Raw genomic sequence first — 21,524 nt, 5'->3', positions numbered from 1 at the left:
AGGGGCACTGACGCAAAAATTTTGCATCTTGTTTTTTTTGTTGCGATAAGTAGCTAGTGACCTACTTATAACCTGTAGAAACCTCATTTGCCTCAGCGTGCGACGGTTGTTTAATTAGAGGCATTTTCAATGCGGCCAGTAGCAGTTTCGATTTCAGCGAGTGCCGCGAAGCGATGGATTTTGTGGATTTTGGTGTGAACAAAGCTGACCACGTGACCGTCGGAGGGATATCAGAGAGCAGAGCCGTCGTAGCACTGTCGAATCCGCATCGACGGCAGTTTCTGCGAATGCCCCCACGTACTGATCTCGTGAGGCGCTTAATTAAAAAGCGACCGTGGATGTGACGCAGGCGCTGCGAGTGCAAATGCTACCGCGGCTAAAGAACGACGCGCGACGCTCGAGACGGTGGGTGGCAAGACGCGCGCTGGGAGCAGCCGGCCGGTCTGCCTACAGGTCCGCCCACAGATGTGTTCGGCTTAGCACTGCGGCGGATATTCGAGTGCCGCTCTCGTAAGCGGTCCAGATGACAATTTTTAATGCAACCCGCCATCGCATCATTAACTCCTTTCTCATGTAAGCCACCATGGTCGGGACTTGGGGACAATTTCGTGCAGCGGTAACAAGCTATCACTCGAGCTACCTGCGCCGGCCTGGGCCACTTCGCGGCCGTGGCCGCCGCCTGCACAGCGACCGTGCGGCTAGCTCAGTGGGCTTTTCGTGCCTCCGGCGCGTTTTCGCATCCAATGGTAATAAACAGTAATAGAAACAGAGTGCCAGGAATCGCTGTAGAACTTTGGTCGGCCAGCTGCCCGATTAGCTGACGAAATCACGGCGCTTCCGCCGCCAACGATCGGGTCGTTCGTTCTCGAGAGCAGAAGCTCCGCCCTCCGACCCTCCGATTGGAGCGGCGAGCCGGGCGAGCCGGCGAAAAACGCCGGCAGTGCGGAAACGGCAAACACAAATTCGTGACGTGTTTGGACATTGTTTATTTACACAATATCCTCGGGATGTCGATTGCGCGTGGTCCTCTGCTAGCTACTCGGTTGCGTTTCGCACACTTTAAAATTGATTTTAAATATGCTCTAGGCTGTATTCGCCGCTGATATTTTGCAGATGATGTATATGTGTTCCCACCAATCTATCTCCGAAGTTATCTCGCCTTCAAAATTTTATGTCAGTGCCCCTTTAAACGGGAATCACATGTATAGTCTTTAAGAATTGCTTCATGCATACCTTCGAGTTTGTTTGCACGAAGTTGCGCTTTCCCTGCAGGTGACCCACTGGCAGAGCCCGCGCATGCACGGCTACTTCCCGGCCCTCAGCTCGCCCGCATCGCTCCTGGGAGACATGCTCTCCGACGGCATCGGCTGCCTCGGCTTCACCTGGGTGAGACATTTTGTTATCCTTTTCGGACCCTCCGTCCATTGATCCGCACACACGCACACACGCACACACACACACACACACACACGTGTGTGTGTCTGCGTTATTATTTATTTATTTATTTATTTATTTATTTATTTATTTATTTATTTATTTATTTATTTATTTATTGATACCGTGAGCCTTGGTCAGGCCCATAAAGGAGTAGGCATAAAAGAAAAACACAAGAGTAGCGTACAATGATCGTCAGAGCGTATACATAAACAAAACTCTGATGAGCAACTGAATGCAAAAAAAAACACCCAATGGAGAGTTTATACACAACTAACATGAAGCAAACATACATTGCAGACACAAAATTAAAAAAAAAGATACATGGTGCATGTTTATGCATAGCTTCGTAACCAAAGTTCCTTGACTGTTTCAGTTATTGTGTGTGTGCATGTGTGTGTGTGTGCGCGTGTGTGTGTGTGTGTGTGTGCATGTGTGTGTGTGTGTGTGCGCGCGCGTGTGTGTGTGTGTGTGTGTGTGTGTGTGTGTGTGTGTGTGTGTGTGTGTGTGTGTGTGTGTGTGCGCGTGTGTGTGTGTGTGTGGGGCAAGTTTTTTGCGGGGGCATCCCGCAAAAATTTGCTGCATGTGATGCGCCGCAGTTGGCACAACTATGGTGTTTGCATCTCGCTGGCATTTGCAGCACTGTATTCTGTTCCAAAGTACTCTGTGAAAGGGTGGCTGGCAAAGCCCAGGAAAACACCTGTGGGCATGGGGCGGTTTGGTCGACACTGTAATAGAATGCTTCGAAAGGGACGCTTTTCCACTGAGCCATCTTCTCCAAGAACAAAAGCGAGGACAACAGCACGCGATACATCACGCCACGAATGCTGGGCAAAGTGTTCTCGCAGGTCGAGCTGGCGGACGCAGGCGCTCCTCACGAGACGCACGCTCATGGGCACTCGGTATTTTTTCTTTGTATTCTTTGCGAACGCTTTACGTGGCGAAAACCCACACGCAAGCCTGACCGACGCCGGGCGCTCCTCACGAGACGCACGCTGCCCTGCGCTCGGTTGAGCTTAGTTTTTTGGTAACGCTCCAGGGCGGAACTAAAAGCTTAAACAGCGCTGATGTTATAAGAAATAAAATTACACATAGGAAATTGACCACTTTCGATAGTTATTACCATGAGGGAGTTACATTTTCTACATCTCGGGATGTGCGTCCAGGCCGCGTGCCCGGCCAGCACCGAGCTGGAGACAATAGTGATGGACTGGCTGGCGCGGGCGCTGGGGCTGCCCGACCACTTCCTGCACTCGAGCCAGCACAGCCGCGGCGGCGGCGTCATCCAGACGACCACGAGTGAAGCCACGCTTGTTTCGCTGCTGGCCGCGCGCTCCGAGATGCTGCGCAGCATGCGACACGAGTTCCCCAACACCGACGACTGCGACATCAACGCCCGACTGGTCGCTTACTGCTCGGACCAGGTCAGTGCATACGCTGTAGGAATTAGCGAATCCAAGTTGGCGCTCGCCACATGGCGGCCAGCGCGAGAAACAGAACTTCAAGTCCGCAGGTAGGGTTTTTTTTTTACTCCGTGATGCTGCGCTGGCGCAGTGCTGACCACACCTGTTTCTGACCGAAACCTTTGAACTACGGAGTTATAATGCCTCCACAGAAGGTCTCTGGGACGGAAAAATGAACATAAAGTAAAAAATCAGTCACTTTCTTAAACTTAAGAAAAACATGGTTAAAACACGAATATTTATTTATGAAACCTGATTCAAAGTCAAAGTGCAAAATTCAAACTGATTCGACCGTGTCGGAATGCCGCAATGTCGCGTGAAAAGTGACGTTCTACGGCGTGTGCGGATATTCCGACTGGTTCGAAGGATTTTTCCCCCCATTTGCACATAGGGGTTCTTCCTACTAAGGCAAGACAGGAGGAGCGGGGTTTCTTCCTGCGGTGTGGAAGGCGGGAGATGCCCGAACATGCCATTTTGGAATGCAACACGGCGTTATATTTCTGGGAAGAGCTGCAGTGCTCCTTTGATGTGCACTGGCAGCTCACCTGGATGAATTTGTGGTTCTTGGATGCGGCTTCGGAATGCCCCCTATTCCGTGACTGCATCCATGTCCTAGCTCTGCACATCGCTATCGAGGGCGAGAGTCGATGGTGTTGACTGTGCTGAACGCTCTCGGCCGGCGTGGAGGCATTTTACGCAGAAGCATGTGGGAGCCCTTGACGGGCCTGATTCAGACTCAGCTTCGTAACGCACGCGCACGGGGTCCGCGAGCTCTCATAGAGTTAAAGTTAAAGCAGCACAGCAGATGGGACTTACCTCGAACGCTCGAGCATTTTAGGTCACATCTGCCCACCGACTTTCTTCCAAAGCCTCCCTCCCCCTCCATCCCTTTACCCCTAGCCTATTCCTCGAATATTTCCAATGACACCGTCACCCATTTGGCAATCTTTCTTGCATAAATTGCGCCAACTATCTGCGGCTTTGCTAGTATTACCCCTCGACTGGTCTGCACTCCCCCGGCAAAACATGCGAGTATATTTCTGTATGCGTAAAACAATGTTCTTTTGTTCTGTGAAACCTCTGCAATCACTTGCCGTGGATCTGTATTTATATTTTTTTCAATAATGTTACCAGTACAAAGGGAAATCGAAATGGCGCAATCGGATAGACGTCGGCTTCTTAGCGCGTGGGGCCTAGGTTCGATTCCGACCACGGGAAGCGTTTTTTAGATGCAGAGCATCTGATTCACTCGCCTTGTCCCTCCGGCGTCGTCGTCGTCGGCGGCGTTGTCCACCCTCCCCCATTCTCCTCGCCGCGCCAGCTGCGCTCTCCGCCGCTCGCCCCCTCTCCTCTCCGATAGCGAACACTCTCGCGAGGGGCATTGGATTGGATTCGATTGGCTTGGCTTGGCTTGGCTTGGCTTGGCTTGGCTTGGATTGGATTGGATTAAAGTGGATTGTGTTGGATTGTGTTGCGTCATAGCTGCGGCAGACGCGCTGGGGCCGGCGCATGTGCAGTACTCTCTCTTCCGCGGTTTCCTCTCCTTCGGGCGCACTGCGCATATAACCGGTGTGCCGTTCTCCGGCGAAGCAACATCCACGCTTGGCTCAAACACCTAGAGTCCACGCCGCTTTACAAGTACGCCAACGTCGTCATCGACTTGGACCGGCTTACGCAGTCCCCTCAACGTTATGCGCGCTATAAAACGCGGTCCCTTCGCCGCTCCGCCTATGCGTCGCATCTACACAGGGGTTCCCGCGAGGGGAGGTGGGAGTTTTTTTTTTCTTTTTTTCTCGGGGCGCTTGATGTGCCTTTGTGGAAACCCATTGTGTAAGTTAGCTTTCCTGCAGTGCGTTTTGGCGAAACAGCGGCGCCAGTAAGCCCTATAAAGCTTCGCTTCAAATATCATTGCAGGCGGGAATACATATGTTCGACTATAGCGTTCTCGCCAGTACCTGCGAGTAGCTGATAACTAGAGAATCGGGAATAAGAAGCGGGGAGCGCGGTAATTTGCTGAAAACATTTCTCCCTGACAATCGGTTTCAGTTATCTCTGTGTGATTACACATTCCGGAAAGCGGTGATAATAGATAACGAAAGAAAATTCTTCCTTGCGGTCACGCGCAGCACGTCAGCGGTCACCCTCGCCCTTGCAAGCCTGGTGCGCCTGTTTTGTTTGTTTGTTTCTTTCATTAGTGCTATATTCTATCCTCCTTCAAGTAAAATTCCGCTAAGGTGTTTGCTAGGAATGCCGCATGAGATTTTATTGCTTTCAGAGGAGTGCACGTGCGCATTCGAACAGCAGCTGCGTGTAAGAGACGACGCTCCGATGCTTGTGAGCGCGGGCCATGGCCACCGACGGTTAAAGAGGGTTCCCATTTCTACTAACAATTTTGAAACCAATGAAGAAACAATTCTTAACCTACTGGTAAAGATAATTTAGTGCATACCCTAATTACGAGTAGGTAAAACTACCTCCTTTATATCACTCGAACACGGGAAACAGGTGCGCACTTTTTATTACCAACAATGATAAAACAAAACATTTTCGAATAAAATAAAAGGTAGGCATTTAAAGGACAGACAACTGATTTTTGTCGAGTATTTTTTTCTCTATCCCAAATGAAAGGGCATCACCTAAAACACCTTAACGTTAAACGGTTTTGCTGATAGCGCCCTAGAACTGTTGAAATCGAAATTTTTAGATCTACCAGCCCTAGGCCTCCTGCGCTGGAGTTTTGGCGACATGCAGCGCCCCTAGCGGCCGACGCCTCTGGGTAGCACAAAAGCAGACGACCCTCGCCGCCCTCCGTGTGTTTTCAATTACAAGTCAGAGTGAAAGTTGGTTGTGGCGCTTTGTGGCGTGTTTAGATGACTGTATACTGTATGAAATAGCCCTTAAAGTAGTTGCAGTGGCTAAACAAAATAATAACCGCTAAAAGAAGCCGATTTATCGGCTTTCTTTTGAGCGAGTTGTCGCGGTGGTCGCAGCGTGAGACAGGATCGCCAGGTCGGGTGGTTTAACTGTTTCACGACAGTTACAGTTTTTTCTTCTTGCGTGCGGTCGACAAAGGAAAGTTCACGAGTAGCATAAACACGGAGCGCTGCTCATCCTATATCCTGAGGTAACTGCAAAAGGTTGCTTCAGCGGGAGCATGCAAGCGAACGCAAGAATTGCGCAGCCGACTCAGCTGACACTGCTGGCCTGGCACCGCCTTTGAAACGAGTGGAAATTTTGTTTCGTATTTTCGCAAACTAAATGATTCTTGCATAACGTTTTACGCCGCACGATTTACGAACGGGAGGGTACATGTATACTAGCGAGTAGGTGGGGCAATAGCGCCAAATAAACAAATTAAGCGCTATTAAAGGACGCAAAACATGCACCAAATCACACGCCCGCTGCCTGCAGAGCTGTATACTTCTATAACACCACAAAACACAGCATAACATAACACAGCCGCATACACGGCGCGGGGCCCCGAATATTTACATACGATCATCACTGACTGTGTTGGTTTTCTAGTGCAGGGGTCGTCGAATCTGAACGCCGACACGCCAGTTTTGACTTCAAATGGAGTTAGACAGCGAGGCAAGAACAGAGAATTTGCGTCCTCCAGTTGAATTGCACCCCCATCTTCACACTTCGCCAGATTATTGTCAAATATTAGAAATTCGCTGAATTTTTTCTCTTTACATTCAAAGCCCCCCTCCTCCTTTCCCCCCTCCCCCCCCCTTCCGATTTGCCGTCCAGCCCTCCGCCGTGTCGGCTGCATGGAACTCGGCCGTTGCTGACCCTCATTCTAGGCTATTAAGTGCGAACTGGGAATGTATGCTGAAAGAGCGTAATTAATTAAAGCGAGAGCAAACAAGGAAAGCGAGCGGCCTCTTAGTTCGCCCGACCGCTTTGTTTTACGGCCACTAATTTCGGAATCGCAAAACAGATTTCACGCTTCTGACGGTCGCGGCAATTTGTCACTGAGACACGCAACAAAACGGCAAGCTAACGCTGCACCATGTATTCGTAACGGCGACGCAAACGAGCACTGTTTAATGAAAGTGCACGCATAGTGTGCAGGTACGCAAAAGAGCGGCGCACCCACCGCGGTGGCTCAGTGGTGCGCTGCTGAGCACAAGGTCGCGGGTTCGATTCCCGGCCGCGGCGGCCGCTTTTCTGATGGAGGCGAAAAGCAAAAACGCCCGTGTGTACGAGATTTCGGCGCACGTTAAAGATCCCCAGGTGGTCAAAATTAATCCGGAGCCCTCCACTACGGCGCGCCTCATCGCCTGCGTTGCGTCGGCGTGTTAAACCCTACAATCAATCATCAATCAATCAATCAAAAGAGCGGCGCACCGCAACAGGCGAGCCTGCGGTCCGCCGGACTCGCTGGCTTTTAAAAGCGCGATCATCACCGATTGCGTCATTCTTCTTGGCTGTTTTTGACAAGTCTTTGTCACCTAGAGTTTTAGTTTAAACTAGAAATTTTACTTAAAATTTCACTTCGTACGACCATCGATCGGTGAACCTGCGAGTAGCAGACGCCGTCACGGTCCCGGCACTTTCGTCGGCGCTGTAAACGTGTTAAGTGCTGCAAAGCTTTTTCCCCTAATGCCAAGTTGATCGCTGAAATAGATCGGACGCGTCGGGGATGAACTGGTGACCATGTCGCAAAATAATCGGGAGCGTCGAGCTCATTTTGCTTCTGTCAACACGGGATCCTATGGGACCCGCGCAGCTTTGTACTACCCGGAAGTACTGCCCAGAAGCCGCTTGCGCAGCGCCCCCTGGGCAGCGCAGGAGGCCTATACGCCTCGAGCGCGACCGAAATCCCCCTAGCGGCCCGTTTCGAAAGCAGCCGCGGGAGTCCGCGTCCCGCTCCCCAGTGCCGCCGCTGCTTTTGCGGCACGTTCACGACCGAGATTTACCGTTTGTGGGCGTTTGAAATCCATGTTGATGTGAAGCAGTCACTCTGTTCGCAAATGGGGTGTGTTTACGAGAGTGTAAATGTTTCTGACGCGATCTTAGTGTGGTATATTCGGTCTGTATAAGCGCCAGGTTTGTGTCACAGGCCAGCGTCGCGGAACCGGCGTATGATGGAGCCGATTGCAGTTACACTGACCTGAATTTACTAGCAGTTTCTCCGTAACCACTGGTTCCTCAGATGTTATTGTACGGCTATACACTACGATTTAAATCGGTTTTGTGCGCTTACATAATCAGCGGAGCACTCATACCTGACAGCACGCCAGTTACGTATACACCTCAGATATTGATCACCACCATTTACAAGCCGGTCTGTGTTAATTTCGGGAATATTCAACAAAAGCACAATGGACAATGCATAATTATACTCAGGGATCAGCACACGACAGAGTCGTCTTGTCGTGAGGTGAGCGCCCGCAAACATTCATCTGCTACATATAACCTCTGCGAGCAGCGCGGAGACGGGCTTGGAATATAATCCGCATCCGCGACTAAATGCTTCTTCGAAATATCGTCATATGGAACAGGGAGTGTGCAGAATAAAGCAGAAACTGAAATCAGAGGGCCTTATCACATACCACACTCTTCCAACGACACCTTTCATCGCTTGTTGAACTGCCCTGTATACTTCCAAAAATGAGTCCGCACACGATCAGCTGTTCGTTGCAGTCGAAAAACAGAAGGAAAGTGAACGCGAGATTTGTGTGTGTGATTACTAAAACATTCATTGCTTTATTACGCTCCGCATTTGTACACAGCGTCCCCCTCCCGTCCCCCCCACCGATGTCTCGTGAAATAACAGTGCATTTCGCGTATAGTTGGTCTGGTGAGCCCTACCTGGCTGAAGTTTCGACGAACGTCTTTAGCATGTCAGAAGACGCACTGTTTTTTTTTTTTATTTCCGTTAAGCTATTATGTTTCTTCCGCACTTGCACAGCATTTATTTTCCCGTGATTTTATTAACTTGCCTTGGTTATTGCTATGCGTGTGTGGGCCCATATTTAACGATGCACAGGCTTGGAATATACTTAACCTTTTCGCTCGGTTTATATTCTTATAAAAGGCATAAGTTATTGCCCAGGATTGGGTAATCACATCCGCGAAACATTTTTTTCTGCGACGTATATATTCGAAACGAAGCGCGCATTCGTTGTCCACGCTGCAAAATGAAGCCAACCGCTCATTGTGCCAGTATCAGGTCTAAACGAGGCGGCAGTAGAATTCATTTGTGCCTGATGTTTTGAAGGTGACAGGGGTGATATGTTGCTACCGTCGCCGACGCCCGGAAGAGCGGCGATGAAGCGCGCAGAACCGCGTCCGCGGGTAGCTCTTGCAGGCGATCGCGTACTCTACGAAGACGCAGCTGCTTTTTAAGTGACCTAAACGTACTCTTTGCCTAAAGACGTCACCATAACAAGTTTTTTTAGGGCACAGAAAGGCAAAAAGAAGCGAAACAGAACCAAAACACTGCACGAGCCCCTATCAGCCACGCAGCGCAAATCCCGTCAACGCCGCGGACAAACGGCGGCAGGCGGCGCAGCGATCGCGAAGCTCGAGGCGTATACGAGTCCCGACAAAGGGAATTCTGGTAACCATGACAGCGGGCCGTGCGGCAACATACTTTTAACTGCACGTGAGATTAAAAAGACGTGTTTAAAAACTTTTCCCCGGCTAAAACAACAATAATGTGCAACCTTTCCTATTCGTTTACGCGGTTTTTGCCGAGAACGCCGCGTTTTTTTTTTGTTTTTTTTTGTCGCACAGCAAATGGATCCAAGACCCATTTCTGCCGTGCCGCAGAGCGCAAAGGTGAATGAGTGATATAGAGTGGGATGACGCGCTGGTCCCGTGCGTGCCAACCTGTTCCCGCCTCCCCACCGCCGCTTCGGCGAGCGCGCGCCGTATCGCCAAAAATGCCGTTCGTCTGAGAACTACTCAGAAAAGCGGGGGAGAGCTCTCGCTCGAGAGCGCTCCCGCAGAACGAGTGTACCACGTGACCACCACGACGGGAGTTGGTGTAGCCTTACCAACGGCGAGGCACCACGCCGCTGGCGGCCGTCGGCAAGCCGGCACGGCAAGTTCGACGCTATTAAGTGCACTTTATAAGCGACCCCAAACCATCCACCGCCGGCGGCGGCGGCGGCGTCCGCAGTGCTCCTCTATAAAGAAACAGCATCCGGCGCCAGGTTTCGATCCGAGAACTTTGCGGCCGCAGCGCGACGCTCTACCGACCAAGCTACGGACGCGACGGTGATATCAGTGTTAGACGCGCCTTATATCTTTAACGCATTCAAACTACGTCGTCAGCGGCGTGCGTTGGCGACTCAGCGGCGTTATAGCGGCTTGATAACTGCGTGGTGTACACGTGGTACTACAAACCCGATGGAAGAGATGGAAGAGAAGGCGGCGAGGCGGTGGGCTGCGGGGGCCGAGCGCAAGCGCCGCAAGCGGGCCGACAACCGTGCATTCGCACTTTCACATTCTCCCCCTCGGGGAAATGCGGGGGAATTTTTTGTGCACGTACCTCGTGGCCTCCGCCATAGAGTTTCATACTAATATATATATTAGTATGAAACTCTATGGCCTCCGCGATTGCGCGCCGTGGCCTCCGCGATTTGCTGCCGGCGGAATCGAAATGCTGTTTCGAAATGCTGTTTCTGAATTTTTAGATTTGCTAATTTGTTGTCATGACATATTAAGGGCAATATTTTTTTCGGTTAGCAGTTAAGCTGATCACTAATATCTGTATGCACAACATCGGTATGTAAGTAAGTTGTTCGGAATATTAGTGATTAAACACATCAATTAAGTGGAGAACTATACCAATCGTAACTCGGGTAAAGATTTTATTACATTACTTAGACCACGTCCATTTATGGTAGACTGGAAGTCTCTCTGTACGTTTGTATATGCAAGCATGCATGCCAATAAACGGCACCAGCACGTTTACCCTGCCTATTGCGGAAAAAATACCGACAGTCATTTGGACAGTATACACTTCAGATGCTGAAGTGTACGACGTCTCTGTTAATAGTATCGCGGTAAAAGTTACGCCAAACGTTTCAAGTAGTGTTGCCATGTCATCTACTTTATCTGTCAAAGACCGCACGTTTAAAGGAGAAAAAAGGAAACGACATAGGGGGTATTTTCGTGTTTACTAATGGTTGGATTTCGGTCGGTTGAATTCCCATAATTTGGTTCTTGCTTGGAACGCACGGAATATGCGTTCCGTGCGTTCCAAACAACATGTACGAGATTTTCAGAAATAAAACCGGAAAACGTGTTGTGTTTTGGAACCATGCGTGACTACAAAAAAGAATACTGCTGTGCAATGAATTCACTTATGCATCACCCCGGGCATAGTCTACGTCAAAAATTGAAAGCACCGGTAACTACCCTAATGGCACCAGTAACTACTTCTACCTTTCACCTGCATTGGTGTGCGGTAACTTTTTTATTAAACGTCGCACACAGGCTGCGAAGGCCGAGTTTTCGTCCTGTGCACCCACCCGCGACAGGGAAAACGACCTTACGCTATGCGCGCCGCGGTGCGGCGGAAAACGGCGAAACGGCCTCTTCGGAATTACGCTCTCTCCGGGCGATTGGAACGGCCGGAGCAACGGCGCGCCGCCGGTGGCCGATCGCGGGGGCCACGCGTACCTTAACGCAGTGGCACGTTTAGACACTAAGTGGCGCCACCTTCCAGCCTTCAAAATTTTAGTGCAAAATTAAAATTATTCCCGCGTGTTTATTTAAAAATTCATTCCGATTTTCCCAATATATAAAACGCTGGATTTCATATGAGCTGCAGAGGACATGCACTCCACAAAAATCGGCTGCCTGTCCCTTTAAAGAATGCGAAGTCCGAAAGACTTTGCCTCAGCTTTAACTTTTTACCATTCGTAAAGTTCAGCTTCCTCGAAATCGTGCTCCTGATATCAAGTTTTACCCTGTTGTTCCTTTGTGTATGATTTAAATATTGTTCTATAGCCCCGCAGGGACCGTTACCGATCATATGGCTGCCGCCACTGCAGTGCCAGCCAACGTTTCTAGATCCACTAACGTTGGTACCAACGCTTGTTGGTTAGGCTTAACGCCATCAATGCTTTACGCAGGCGCACTCCTCGGTGGAAAAGGCCGGCCTGGTGGGCATGGTGAAGATGCACTACGTGGAGTCGGACGACGAGCTGAGCATGCGCGGGAGCGCACTCAAGGAGGCCATGGACAGGGACCGGGCCAAGGGACTCATCCCATTCTACGTGAGAGACACAGCACACTTCTCTATCATTCTCCGTCTGCTATAACGAAAAACTTCAGTGTCATTCCACCCTGTGAAAGTGTATGATCAGCGGAGCTGTTTGAAAGTTACCGTGGTAACTGGAATAACTGGAAGGATGTACCCGGAAAACCATTAACGGGGCCTTGAAGACAAGATTCAGGTTTGGTTCATTCGAAAGGTTGCCTTGTTAGATTAACACTGACAGCGATTTTAACGCAAACGTCACGAAAATAAGCTATGTGATGAGAAAGACAGCGAATGGTCATGCGACTCGCTAGCGACTTTTCCGGGCACTGAACCCATGGCGTATTACGGGCAGTTTGTTGAGATTGGCCGTGGCCGACAAAATCAAATGCAAATTAAACATCGTTAAACATTACTTAATTGGCGAATAAATGTCGTGCATATTCCTTTTTTATAGCAGTAAAAATGTTGGGCTGAGGAATGAGATTTACGAACGAACGCGTAAACATACAAGCACTAGTGCGTACGGTGCGTACTATGCTGCATCGCGTAGCGCATTAGATTTGTCTGACAGGACACTGGCCAATTGGCATAACCAACACTGCCACTCACGCAACCCTTCCTGTCGAGTCATACCCAGTATTTCATGACACGGTTACTATCAACCAACTATAAATCAAGTACAAGACCGGCTCAGAAAAAAAAAAGAAACTTCACCATCTTCCCGTAGGGGAACCCTGAGTAGTATGCGAAGTAACCATGGGGTCGACTCAAGTTCCCATTAGTTTTCAGTTTCATGGCGGCGTTGCGGGAGGAGAATAAGGGGAGCGGAGCGCGCGCGCGCGTCATTTATACCGCGGAGCTACAGTGGCGCCCCCAGCGGAGTATGCAGCGGTTACCGTCGCGTCTCTAACCCTGAGCTGCTTCGCATTATCGCGCGCGGAGCCGCAGGTGTTGCCATTCGTTGCGCAATCCCGGAGAGGAGAGGAGCTTCGGAGAGGAGAGGAGGAATGCCGGAGAGGAGAGGAGTGTCGGTGAGGAGAGGAGGAATGCCTCGCATATTACTCAGGGTTCCCCTACGGGAAAATGACGACGGTGGTTGAACGCGAAGCTATCTCGTGATGGATTCTTTGGTTGGCCAATCCCTAGGGGCATCCTGCCACAATCATCATCAGCGGTGCCTGGCCAGGCATGCGCAGTGGGTGTGCTGACGCCGGACAACAACGACAAGGGAGGGAGGGATACAGCCCCGAGCATGAGATGCTTCACATCTAAAACCGTGTCCGGACGGTTTTCCCTGAGCCGGTATAGTTACGACATCTTTGAAGGCAGACGGTAACCAGGCTAAGAAAAATAATGTTTTCCCGTGGGCGGCAGCCTCCGTCAACGAACTAACATCTTTTTGATATACCTACCCTGGATACGTAATTTTCGACGTCATGAAACACACGGTTTAGACGGAGGATATAATTTTTACTTAAATTGCGTAATTTTCCAGTGGATACAACATCGTTTCCTGCCGGACAACCGCTATGGGCGCTATGAAACACCAAATCTTTTGAATAAAACAAACTTGTACTTTGCCGTCATGGCCCCTTTAACGATCACAAACCGCACTAGCGACGCCGGACTGCTTGCCACGAAGTCCAGCTAAAACCACGCGGTCACGCCAAGGAAGCGTAGCCCCACCGACGTTTTCGGTTCCCTCGCCGACGTTTTGTGTTATTTGGTGTCCCGACAGACATCTCGCTTGCACCTGGCGTTCACAGCCCAATCGTCGTCGGTGGTCTGCTTCCCCCGCATGGACTATTTCATCTTTCTTTATGAGTAGGCTTCACTGTGCAACCCATAATGTGGAAAAGCCAGCTTTCCCCAACCTCTCTAACGTCGGCTTCACTTCAAAGTAAAAATGCACTGCAGGGAAGACATTGTTCCAGGGACATTATACACCATCTTCTATCAAAGTACGAATCGCCGGAGACGAACAGGTGCCCTGTAGGGAGAGGGCGTGCTTACAGCGCGAGGGAACACGTGCGGTCAGCCACGGCACCTGCTGAGAACACCGGCTTCGGAGCCGAGAGAACGAGCGGCTGGTCGCATCTACGGACGCATCTACAACAACAAAAACACAAAAAAAAACCGGTGGATTTCTCTTTTCTAGGAATCGGTAAAACACGAAAGTGAAATGTGCAGCGAAATCTGCAGCTGAGCATGATTTGCGGGCCGGCGGCTGTCTTGTGGGTGTCCGTGGCAAGCGACGTCCTCCTGGCGGGTCGCTTCGGCAAAGCGGTACTGGCGTTATTTCCGTGACGTATATGACGTCAGTGAAACCTTGGTTTATCCCGGCATAAAACACTTTCGTGTTAAAATATAAAACCCGAAAGCGAACAACCGTAACTGTAACGTACTCTTGTACTAAAGGTTCCTTCCCCACAAGGAGACATTGTGTGCAGGGTGCATCCTTTACACGACGCTTGCTTCGTTGCACTTGTGCTGGCGTCACTTCCGTGATGGATATGACGTCAGCGAAATCTTCGTGTATTCCGAAAAAAAAAAAAACCCTTCCGCGTTAAAAAACAAAACGGGGCCATCAGCCTATAGCAGCTCCGCTGTAATAACTGATAAAAACTAACTGTAATCTCAATGTAATCAACTTGGAGCAGCTGCCATGCCAAGTACATTTCTGTGAGAAACGTAGGTCACTGTACTGGGAACTTACAGACCTTCCAACTTCTTCGACCTAAAAGCGATCATTTTATCGTTGCGCTGTGCTAGTTCCGGTTGGATTGGCGCAGTCGACAGGACAATTTAACTGGGCATGCGCACCACAATTCACAACATGGAAAGATGTTTCTGATGTTTGAAGTATGAAGAAGTCTATATCACAGTGCCCAACTCGTGACGTCGTAAGAAAAATGTATCTTGCAGCTTCTCATCGCAGAAAAAATACGTCTGCGAAACCACCGAGAAGTGGCGTGAAGGTGATCTGCTCTGCCCTTAGTTGATCGAGGCTCTAAATGAAAAAGCGAACGGCTTACAGAAACATTGGCTATCGCTTTTAAACATGATTCAAAATTAGCAGGAGCATGTAAGTCAGACACGCACGCAGAGGTTGTGAGCTGCGTTTCGACGATGTTTATTTGTATAAAGGAGCATGACCTGACGACATGGTTTTAGAGATGAAGTAGACACCGCTTTTAAAGATGATTCAAAATTAGCAGGAGCATGTAAGTCAGACACGCATGCAGAGGTTGTGAGCTGCGTTTCGACGATGTTCATTTGTATAAGGGAGCATGACCTGACGACATGATTTTAGAGATGAAGTAGACGAATGCATGCAAGGTGACATGAAGTGCTCGTTTTGCTGCCTTTCTTGTGTTGGTCTATTTTAGCACTAAAACTACGTAGTCAAGCATTCACCAGCTGCGATATTCCGTTCCGAGGTGCGTAGAAGCCCGGTACTTCCGGTTCGGTGCAAAACATTAATGAAACGTGCTGATATGCCTCGCCGCACCTCTCTCTCGAACTGACCTGAAACGATACAAAACCATCTTTACTTAAGAAAAGAATGCGCAGAATTGAGCTAAGAGAACACTGTTACTCCACAAAAAAAAATCACAGGTCTCAACAAAAAAAAATGGTGTCACTGGGACTCGAAACCGGGGCGTTCGTTCCAAAACCCACGGTTCTACCCCTAGGCTGCTGAGACGGAACAGCGGAGCTCCTCTGGCAGTTGCATAAAAGAATAGAAGGAGTACTATAAGCGAAGCAAAAGATGGTGCCGGGTGCGCACAGGAAATGCCGGCCTTGTACCCACTAGGGAACGGAATCTCGGTCACCAACTCGCCCAGCAACAAGTTCTTCTCCGAACACGACCTGTTTATGCCTGTTGCACAGGCCATGGTGTGGGTGCATTATTCTTCAGAACATAAGCCCGTGGGGACTAGCGCCAGCAAATTAATATAGCGAGAAACCTCACAGAAGATTCAGCACGGCAAAACTGTTCGTTTCATTTGCATCTGCTTTACGCCACCCGATAAGTTGGTTGAATGCAGATGCGCCAACGTGAACTGCACCAAGTTTTGTGGAAAAGCTCTAATATAGGCACCCTGCTGGTCATGATAGTTCAAGGAAACGTCACAAAAAATTGATGCCAACCTACCGCTCAGAGGGTCGCTGATTATTTTTGTCTACGCTAACGAAAATTTCAGGCAATGGATTAGCTACGGTCATATGAAACAGCTGTGGTTTTTATATTTTTTAAAATCTGAAATTCTTTATTAAGAACATAGCCAATAAGTGCGTCCAGTATTAGGTTTTGGCGGCCACGAAGTAGGCAAAGTTGATATCATTGCTCTGCGCTCAGATAAATTCGAAACTCCCTCCAAAAATTTTCTCTCCGTCTCGGTTAGCGCAGTTCAGTGACGTAACACAAGTCATAGCGGCTTTTGGTCGGCTTCTTTTCAGTCAAAGCAATAAACGCATTCCATGGGGCCCTATTCTCGACTGCACGAATTGCCGGCAATTCTGGCAATTTGCCGGAAGTCTTTTCTGATTGGCTTTCAGTTTTGGTCACGTGCTTCTGGTTTACGAAGCGGTTGTGTGTGCTGTCGTCATTTTGACGTTTCATGACGTTTACGGGCACCAGTTCTAAAGTTTGCCTTATTTCTCTTTACTGAAAGCGCATAATTCTTGGCCGGCAATGAAAAACTAGACCAAATGCACCGAACATGACAACGTAAGCCTGTCTTTGCTATTCAACAACAATACTGCTTGTAATACACACCATCTCTGTGATTGGCTGAGAAGGCGTGACGTAATTTAAACAGTTGGCGCGAACGTTACGTCACACATTTGCAACTTCAGCCTGCGTAAAAGTGGCGTAATGTTACGTAACAGCTTGAAAATGGCGGCTGTTTTTGTCGCAAAATACAAGCAAAATAGGGCAAAAACTTGCCCCGGCTTTCGGCGGCGCGAAATGTCCGGCAATTTGCAGCAGGCGCAGTTTCGCATAACGCGCGGTTTGAAGCATGTTGTCTATAAAGAAATAATAGTTTCGACTGTTGCCAAGTCAGCAATCACGGAGGATACAAATCACGCGCCGTAGTTTTCTTTTATGTTTGGCAATAAAATAAAAATTATTTGTTTGGCGTAACCGCAACATAAGAGGGCAGTACGAGCCTCTCCACGACAAAGAGAACCCAACGCATGGCATTTGTCCATACACCTCCAAGTCAGCTGCTGGGTCCCATGATCGAACTCAAGAGAAAAATAACAAAGAAAAGTGACTCTTTTGTTTATTACAGCGCTGATTGAAGTCGAGCTTGACGAATGAATGAATCGGCGACATCGGCGCGCTCCGCGGTTATCAGGGGTGCGCTTTGTTACTCTTATGTGTCACACAAGCGATGGTCGCCGCCGTCTTTTTCTGTGATCACGCCATAAACTCGTAACATAGCAGCAGACGATAGCGTGGTGGCGTGGGAAGGTGATAACGCAACAAAACTTGCATTGAAGCAGAGAGCCCAACTATGTTACTAAAAGCGATTGAAATAAATAAATAGATACGGTAAAAAAATTGTGTAATGTTCTTTAGCTCGACATCCGCCTTTCGCTCACTTTTGGATCAACGTTACTCGATCGCCTTGCGGTGTTGACGCCAATTTTGACCTGCAGAAATGTGTTTTTTTTTGTCAGCCTCAGCTACCGTCTTAATTTTTATAGTACATGCCAAATGTTTTTATGTCTTTCTTGCGCAATATTTGATACCTTGATTGCGATCTTTATGAGTGAATCGTCAAATTACACTGCATGTTGTCATAGCTATAAGTGCAGCACGTCACTGATTGCTTACGTCGTGCTTGCGCAAAAAAACATGGCGAAGTTGCCAGCAATTTGTGCAGTCGAGAATAGGGCCCATGGCCACATAAACTCTGCAACACTTCAGATAAACTCTGTAACTCTTTCCTTCGCGTCAGGAACCACTGCGGAAGCTATAGTTACCGCCAGCACAGAGCGATACGGCGTGATTTGTTCGTCTCATTAGACACACCTTCCGTTTCTTCTTTCCTTTTGGGGCTTTCTCTTTAAAGTGGCTATCGAATGTGTTCACTGCTTCAACTGAATGAAAGCCGGCCAATAGCCGCTACACCGCTGTAATGACGTAATTCCAGCGGTCGAAGAACGCCAATACCAGGAAGGAGAGAAAAATATTTTGAGCAATTTTCTAAGCTATCTGAGGGGCATGGAGTAGTAATTTTTGGTTAAGGTACTTCGAGACTCCATATTCTAAGTACTGGATGTGTTGGTTGACTACGTTTATGAGCATTTAAGATTTCGAAAAAAGTTGAAAAACTTTGCCATCCCTTCCTAACGAACGTTGAGAGAAGCGCGTAAGCTTTGTGACATCAAAACGGCGTCTAAAGTGCGTCAAAACCTTCGCTGAGAGTGCGTCGAATCGATCGTCAAACCTTCAAAGACCCAAATCGGGAACGAAGAACGAGCCCATGCGACAATTTTTCGCGCACTAAGTAAACGCCTCTACGAAAGACGTAAATGTGTACCAATACGTGGTTTGTGAGGTGAAGGCATACCATTGTACTCCATCTTCATGATTTTATCTCGAACCATTCCTTTCTCTCGCGATTTTCAAGTAACCATTTTGACACAATAGAATCCCGGTTGCATGCGCGCGCCGTGTGTTCAGAGATATTTTCGGTCTACCAACCGGTCTATTGGAAAATGCATTACTTTTTGACAGTACGGTACCGGCACCACAAAGAAAGCTTTAGCTTTAAAAAGTGTTGCAGGGTCCTTTTAAAAAATTCGAAACAGTGCCGTTCTGTATTGGCGATAACGAAGTGCTTCCAGGCATGAAGGAAAGAACGAATACGTTTATCCATGATATTGCTGAGGACCTTTAAAGAATATTTAAAGACGACCTTTAAAAAATTCAGCTTTTCTATTTTACCAAAGACATAGCATCAGCTTTAGATAGCCCGCGATTGTACATTGCATTTTTCTTGACTTAGAACAGCTTTCTACACAGTACCTCACCAATTACTCCTCGTAAAAATCAGTGCCTTAAACATTGACCCAAACATACTTAAATGGATTGAATGTTTTCTGACTAATCGCACTCAGTTTGTAACAACTAATAACTATAACTTTTCAGAAGTAACATTTGGCGTCCCCTGGAGGGCCATAATAAAAAAAGAGCAACCGTAGGTTGCTTTCCCCTTCGATAGGCTTTGCCACTGCGGCCGTTCGCTACCTTGTAATAACGTGCTAGTTAAGTAGCATAAAACCTTAGTACCAAAAATTACGCTTGGAGGTCTTTTTTATTTAATGAGGCGAGACCTCACTTCACAACCATTATACCACTCAACACGCATTGATCACCAGAATAATGTCTCTGTTCCTTTTTGCCGCACGAAATTGTTTTCCTGCGGCAAAAAGGAAAGGCTTTCGTGCCTTCTTACCGAGAACGTGTGCCGATTGGAACCACCCTCCCTTTTCTGTTGTAACCATAACACACCCTTTGTTGTTCAAGACTGCAACTGCTCAGCAATTTTCGTAACCATAAACACTGTCCGTCATTTATTCTTGTCTTTTGTTTGCTTGTTCGCTTCCATGTCCTTGCTTTTTTTAGTTGATTTATGTTGTTTTTGTTCTTTGTGCTTCTGACATTCTTTTGTCCTTTTCTTTTTTTTCCTTGCATTTTTTCTGTTTGTGTGCTATGAAATGGTGTTACCCAACTCCTTTGTAACGCCCTATGGGCCTTGGGGTATTCTTATATATAAATAAATAAATAAATACACCCCATAGGGGCATTGCAACTATTGCAACCTGCACATTTTCTTACAGCAGCAAGTTCTTTATAAGAAGTAAAAAACAGTCTCCTTCTTGTCCTTGTTTGACCAGGTGTGCGCTACACTTGGAACGACAGGCGCTGTCGCTTTCGACAACCTGCAAGAAATTGGAGAGATATGTGAGTATATTTGCCTCCTTATGCAGCTTGGTATTGTCTTCTTCCATAGGATAGAGAGTTTTGTCGGTATTTGTGAGGACACAGTGACACCGCAGTGAGTAAAAATTAAACGGTGCTTCTTTTTCTTCCCGCTGGTAGAATGTGAGATAAAGTAGTATCAAGGGTTTTGTCGAAAATTACGTAGGTTTCTGGCATCAGTTGCGTATTAAAATATACAGGCATTCTTCGAACTTCGCTGGATTTCTGTAAACATGTACTGATTACAATGTGTTCTTTAGAAAATCAAAGCGTGCGATGGCCGGAGAGCCTTCATAAAGAAGAGTAACCGTAGGTTGCCGTCTCCTTCGAGGGACTTGCCACTGCGGCCGTTGATGAGTTAGGATAACTTTGTGCCTACGTTCGCTAGCAGTAAAAAAATACCATTCCCCGTGTCTTAGCGCGCTGGTGTCTTAGCGCGCTGGTTCCATCACATAAAGCCGGAGCACCAGCAATGACGCAGGCAGGCCTTTTTATTGACGATTTTGTTAGACTCTCTCACTAAAAGCACCAACTTTATCTACTACAGCCAAAGCATACGAAGTAAAGAAATAAAAATTAGTAAAGATATACTGGTGGATCCTTGTTATTCTTCATCTGTCCCACTGGTCAAGTCCTCTCACTCAGCGTCGGTGTTAGCAACCTGTCGCTCCTCTCATTGTTCAGCAGTCCTGGCGACATCTGTGCAACAGCGCTACCCATTCAAGGCTTTGGCACTACATGGAAACCGTCCGAAGTTGGAAGTCGCAGAATATTTCTGCTCGAGCGTTGCCTCTAGACCTGATGGCAATCGATCTGCAAGGATGCGTGAAGTCCCTATATACGTCCCGCGATCAACGCATGGACGTGCTCTTTTACATGGAAGAGTTAGAGGCGGTTTTGGCGTCCTGCAGACGTAGCTCATCCCCGGGTCCCGATGGGGTCTCAACTACACACAATGCCACTTTGGACCTCAAGCACGTCAAACGCTTTTGTACATTTTTAACAAAATGTGGATAGATGGCATCATTCCACAGGAGTATAAAATAAGCCGTCTGGTCCCCTTCCTCAAGCCTGGCAAATCTCCAATTGACCTTCCATCATACCGTCCAATTGCCCTGTCAATCTGCCTTTTCAAAATCATGGAAAGAATGATACTCACGCAGCTGCAGTGGTATCTCGAAAACAACAATATATACCCTGAAGTTATGGCCGGTTTTCGAAGCGGGCGTTCCTCCATAGACCGCGTGCTGGATTTGGTAACGGTTACACAGAAAACAGTCGCAAACGCATGTCAGCAGCCCTCTAGATGTTAATGGCGCCTATGACAACGTCGTGCATGAGACTATTCTAGACGTCCTGGAGCACTTCGAACTTGGTGGGGAAGTTTACCGAT

At 48.3% G+C, this 21,524-nt stretch overlaps 1 protein-coding gene across 1 annotated transcript in view; it reads left to right on the top strand.

Moving 5' to 3' along the window:
• Hdc (histidine decarboxylase) overlaps window positions 1-21,524 on the top strand; it is a 37,985-nt gene that overhangs the window by 2,193 nt on the left and 14,268 nt on the right. Inside the window, exons 2-5 of the mRNA XM_077706930.1 lie at window positions 1,273-1,386; window positions 2,601-2,858; window positions 11,996-12,139; window positions 20,047-20,113. Coding sequence (XP_077563056.1) covers window positions 1,273-1,386; window positions 2,601-2,858; window positions 11,996-12,139; window positions 20,047-20,113 — 583 coding nt within the window. The remainder of the gene's footprint in view (window positions 1-1,272; window positions 1,387-2,600; window positions 2,859-11,995; window positions 12,140-20,046; window positions 20,114-21,524) is intronic.

The sequence above is a fragment of the Haemaphysalis longicornis genome, unplaced genomic scaffold, assembly GCF_048455015.1.
Source record: "Haemaphysalis longicornis isolate Haplotype H1 unplaced genomic scaffold, Haemaphysalis longicornis Haplotype H1 scaffold_4, whole genome shotgun sequence".
Classification (NCBI taxonomy): Eukaryota; Metazoa; Arthropoda; class Arachnida; order Ixodida; family Ixodidae; genus Haemaphysalis; species Haemaphysalis longicornis.
This window is presented reverse-complemented; position numbering and strand designations above follow the sequence as displayed.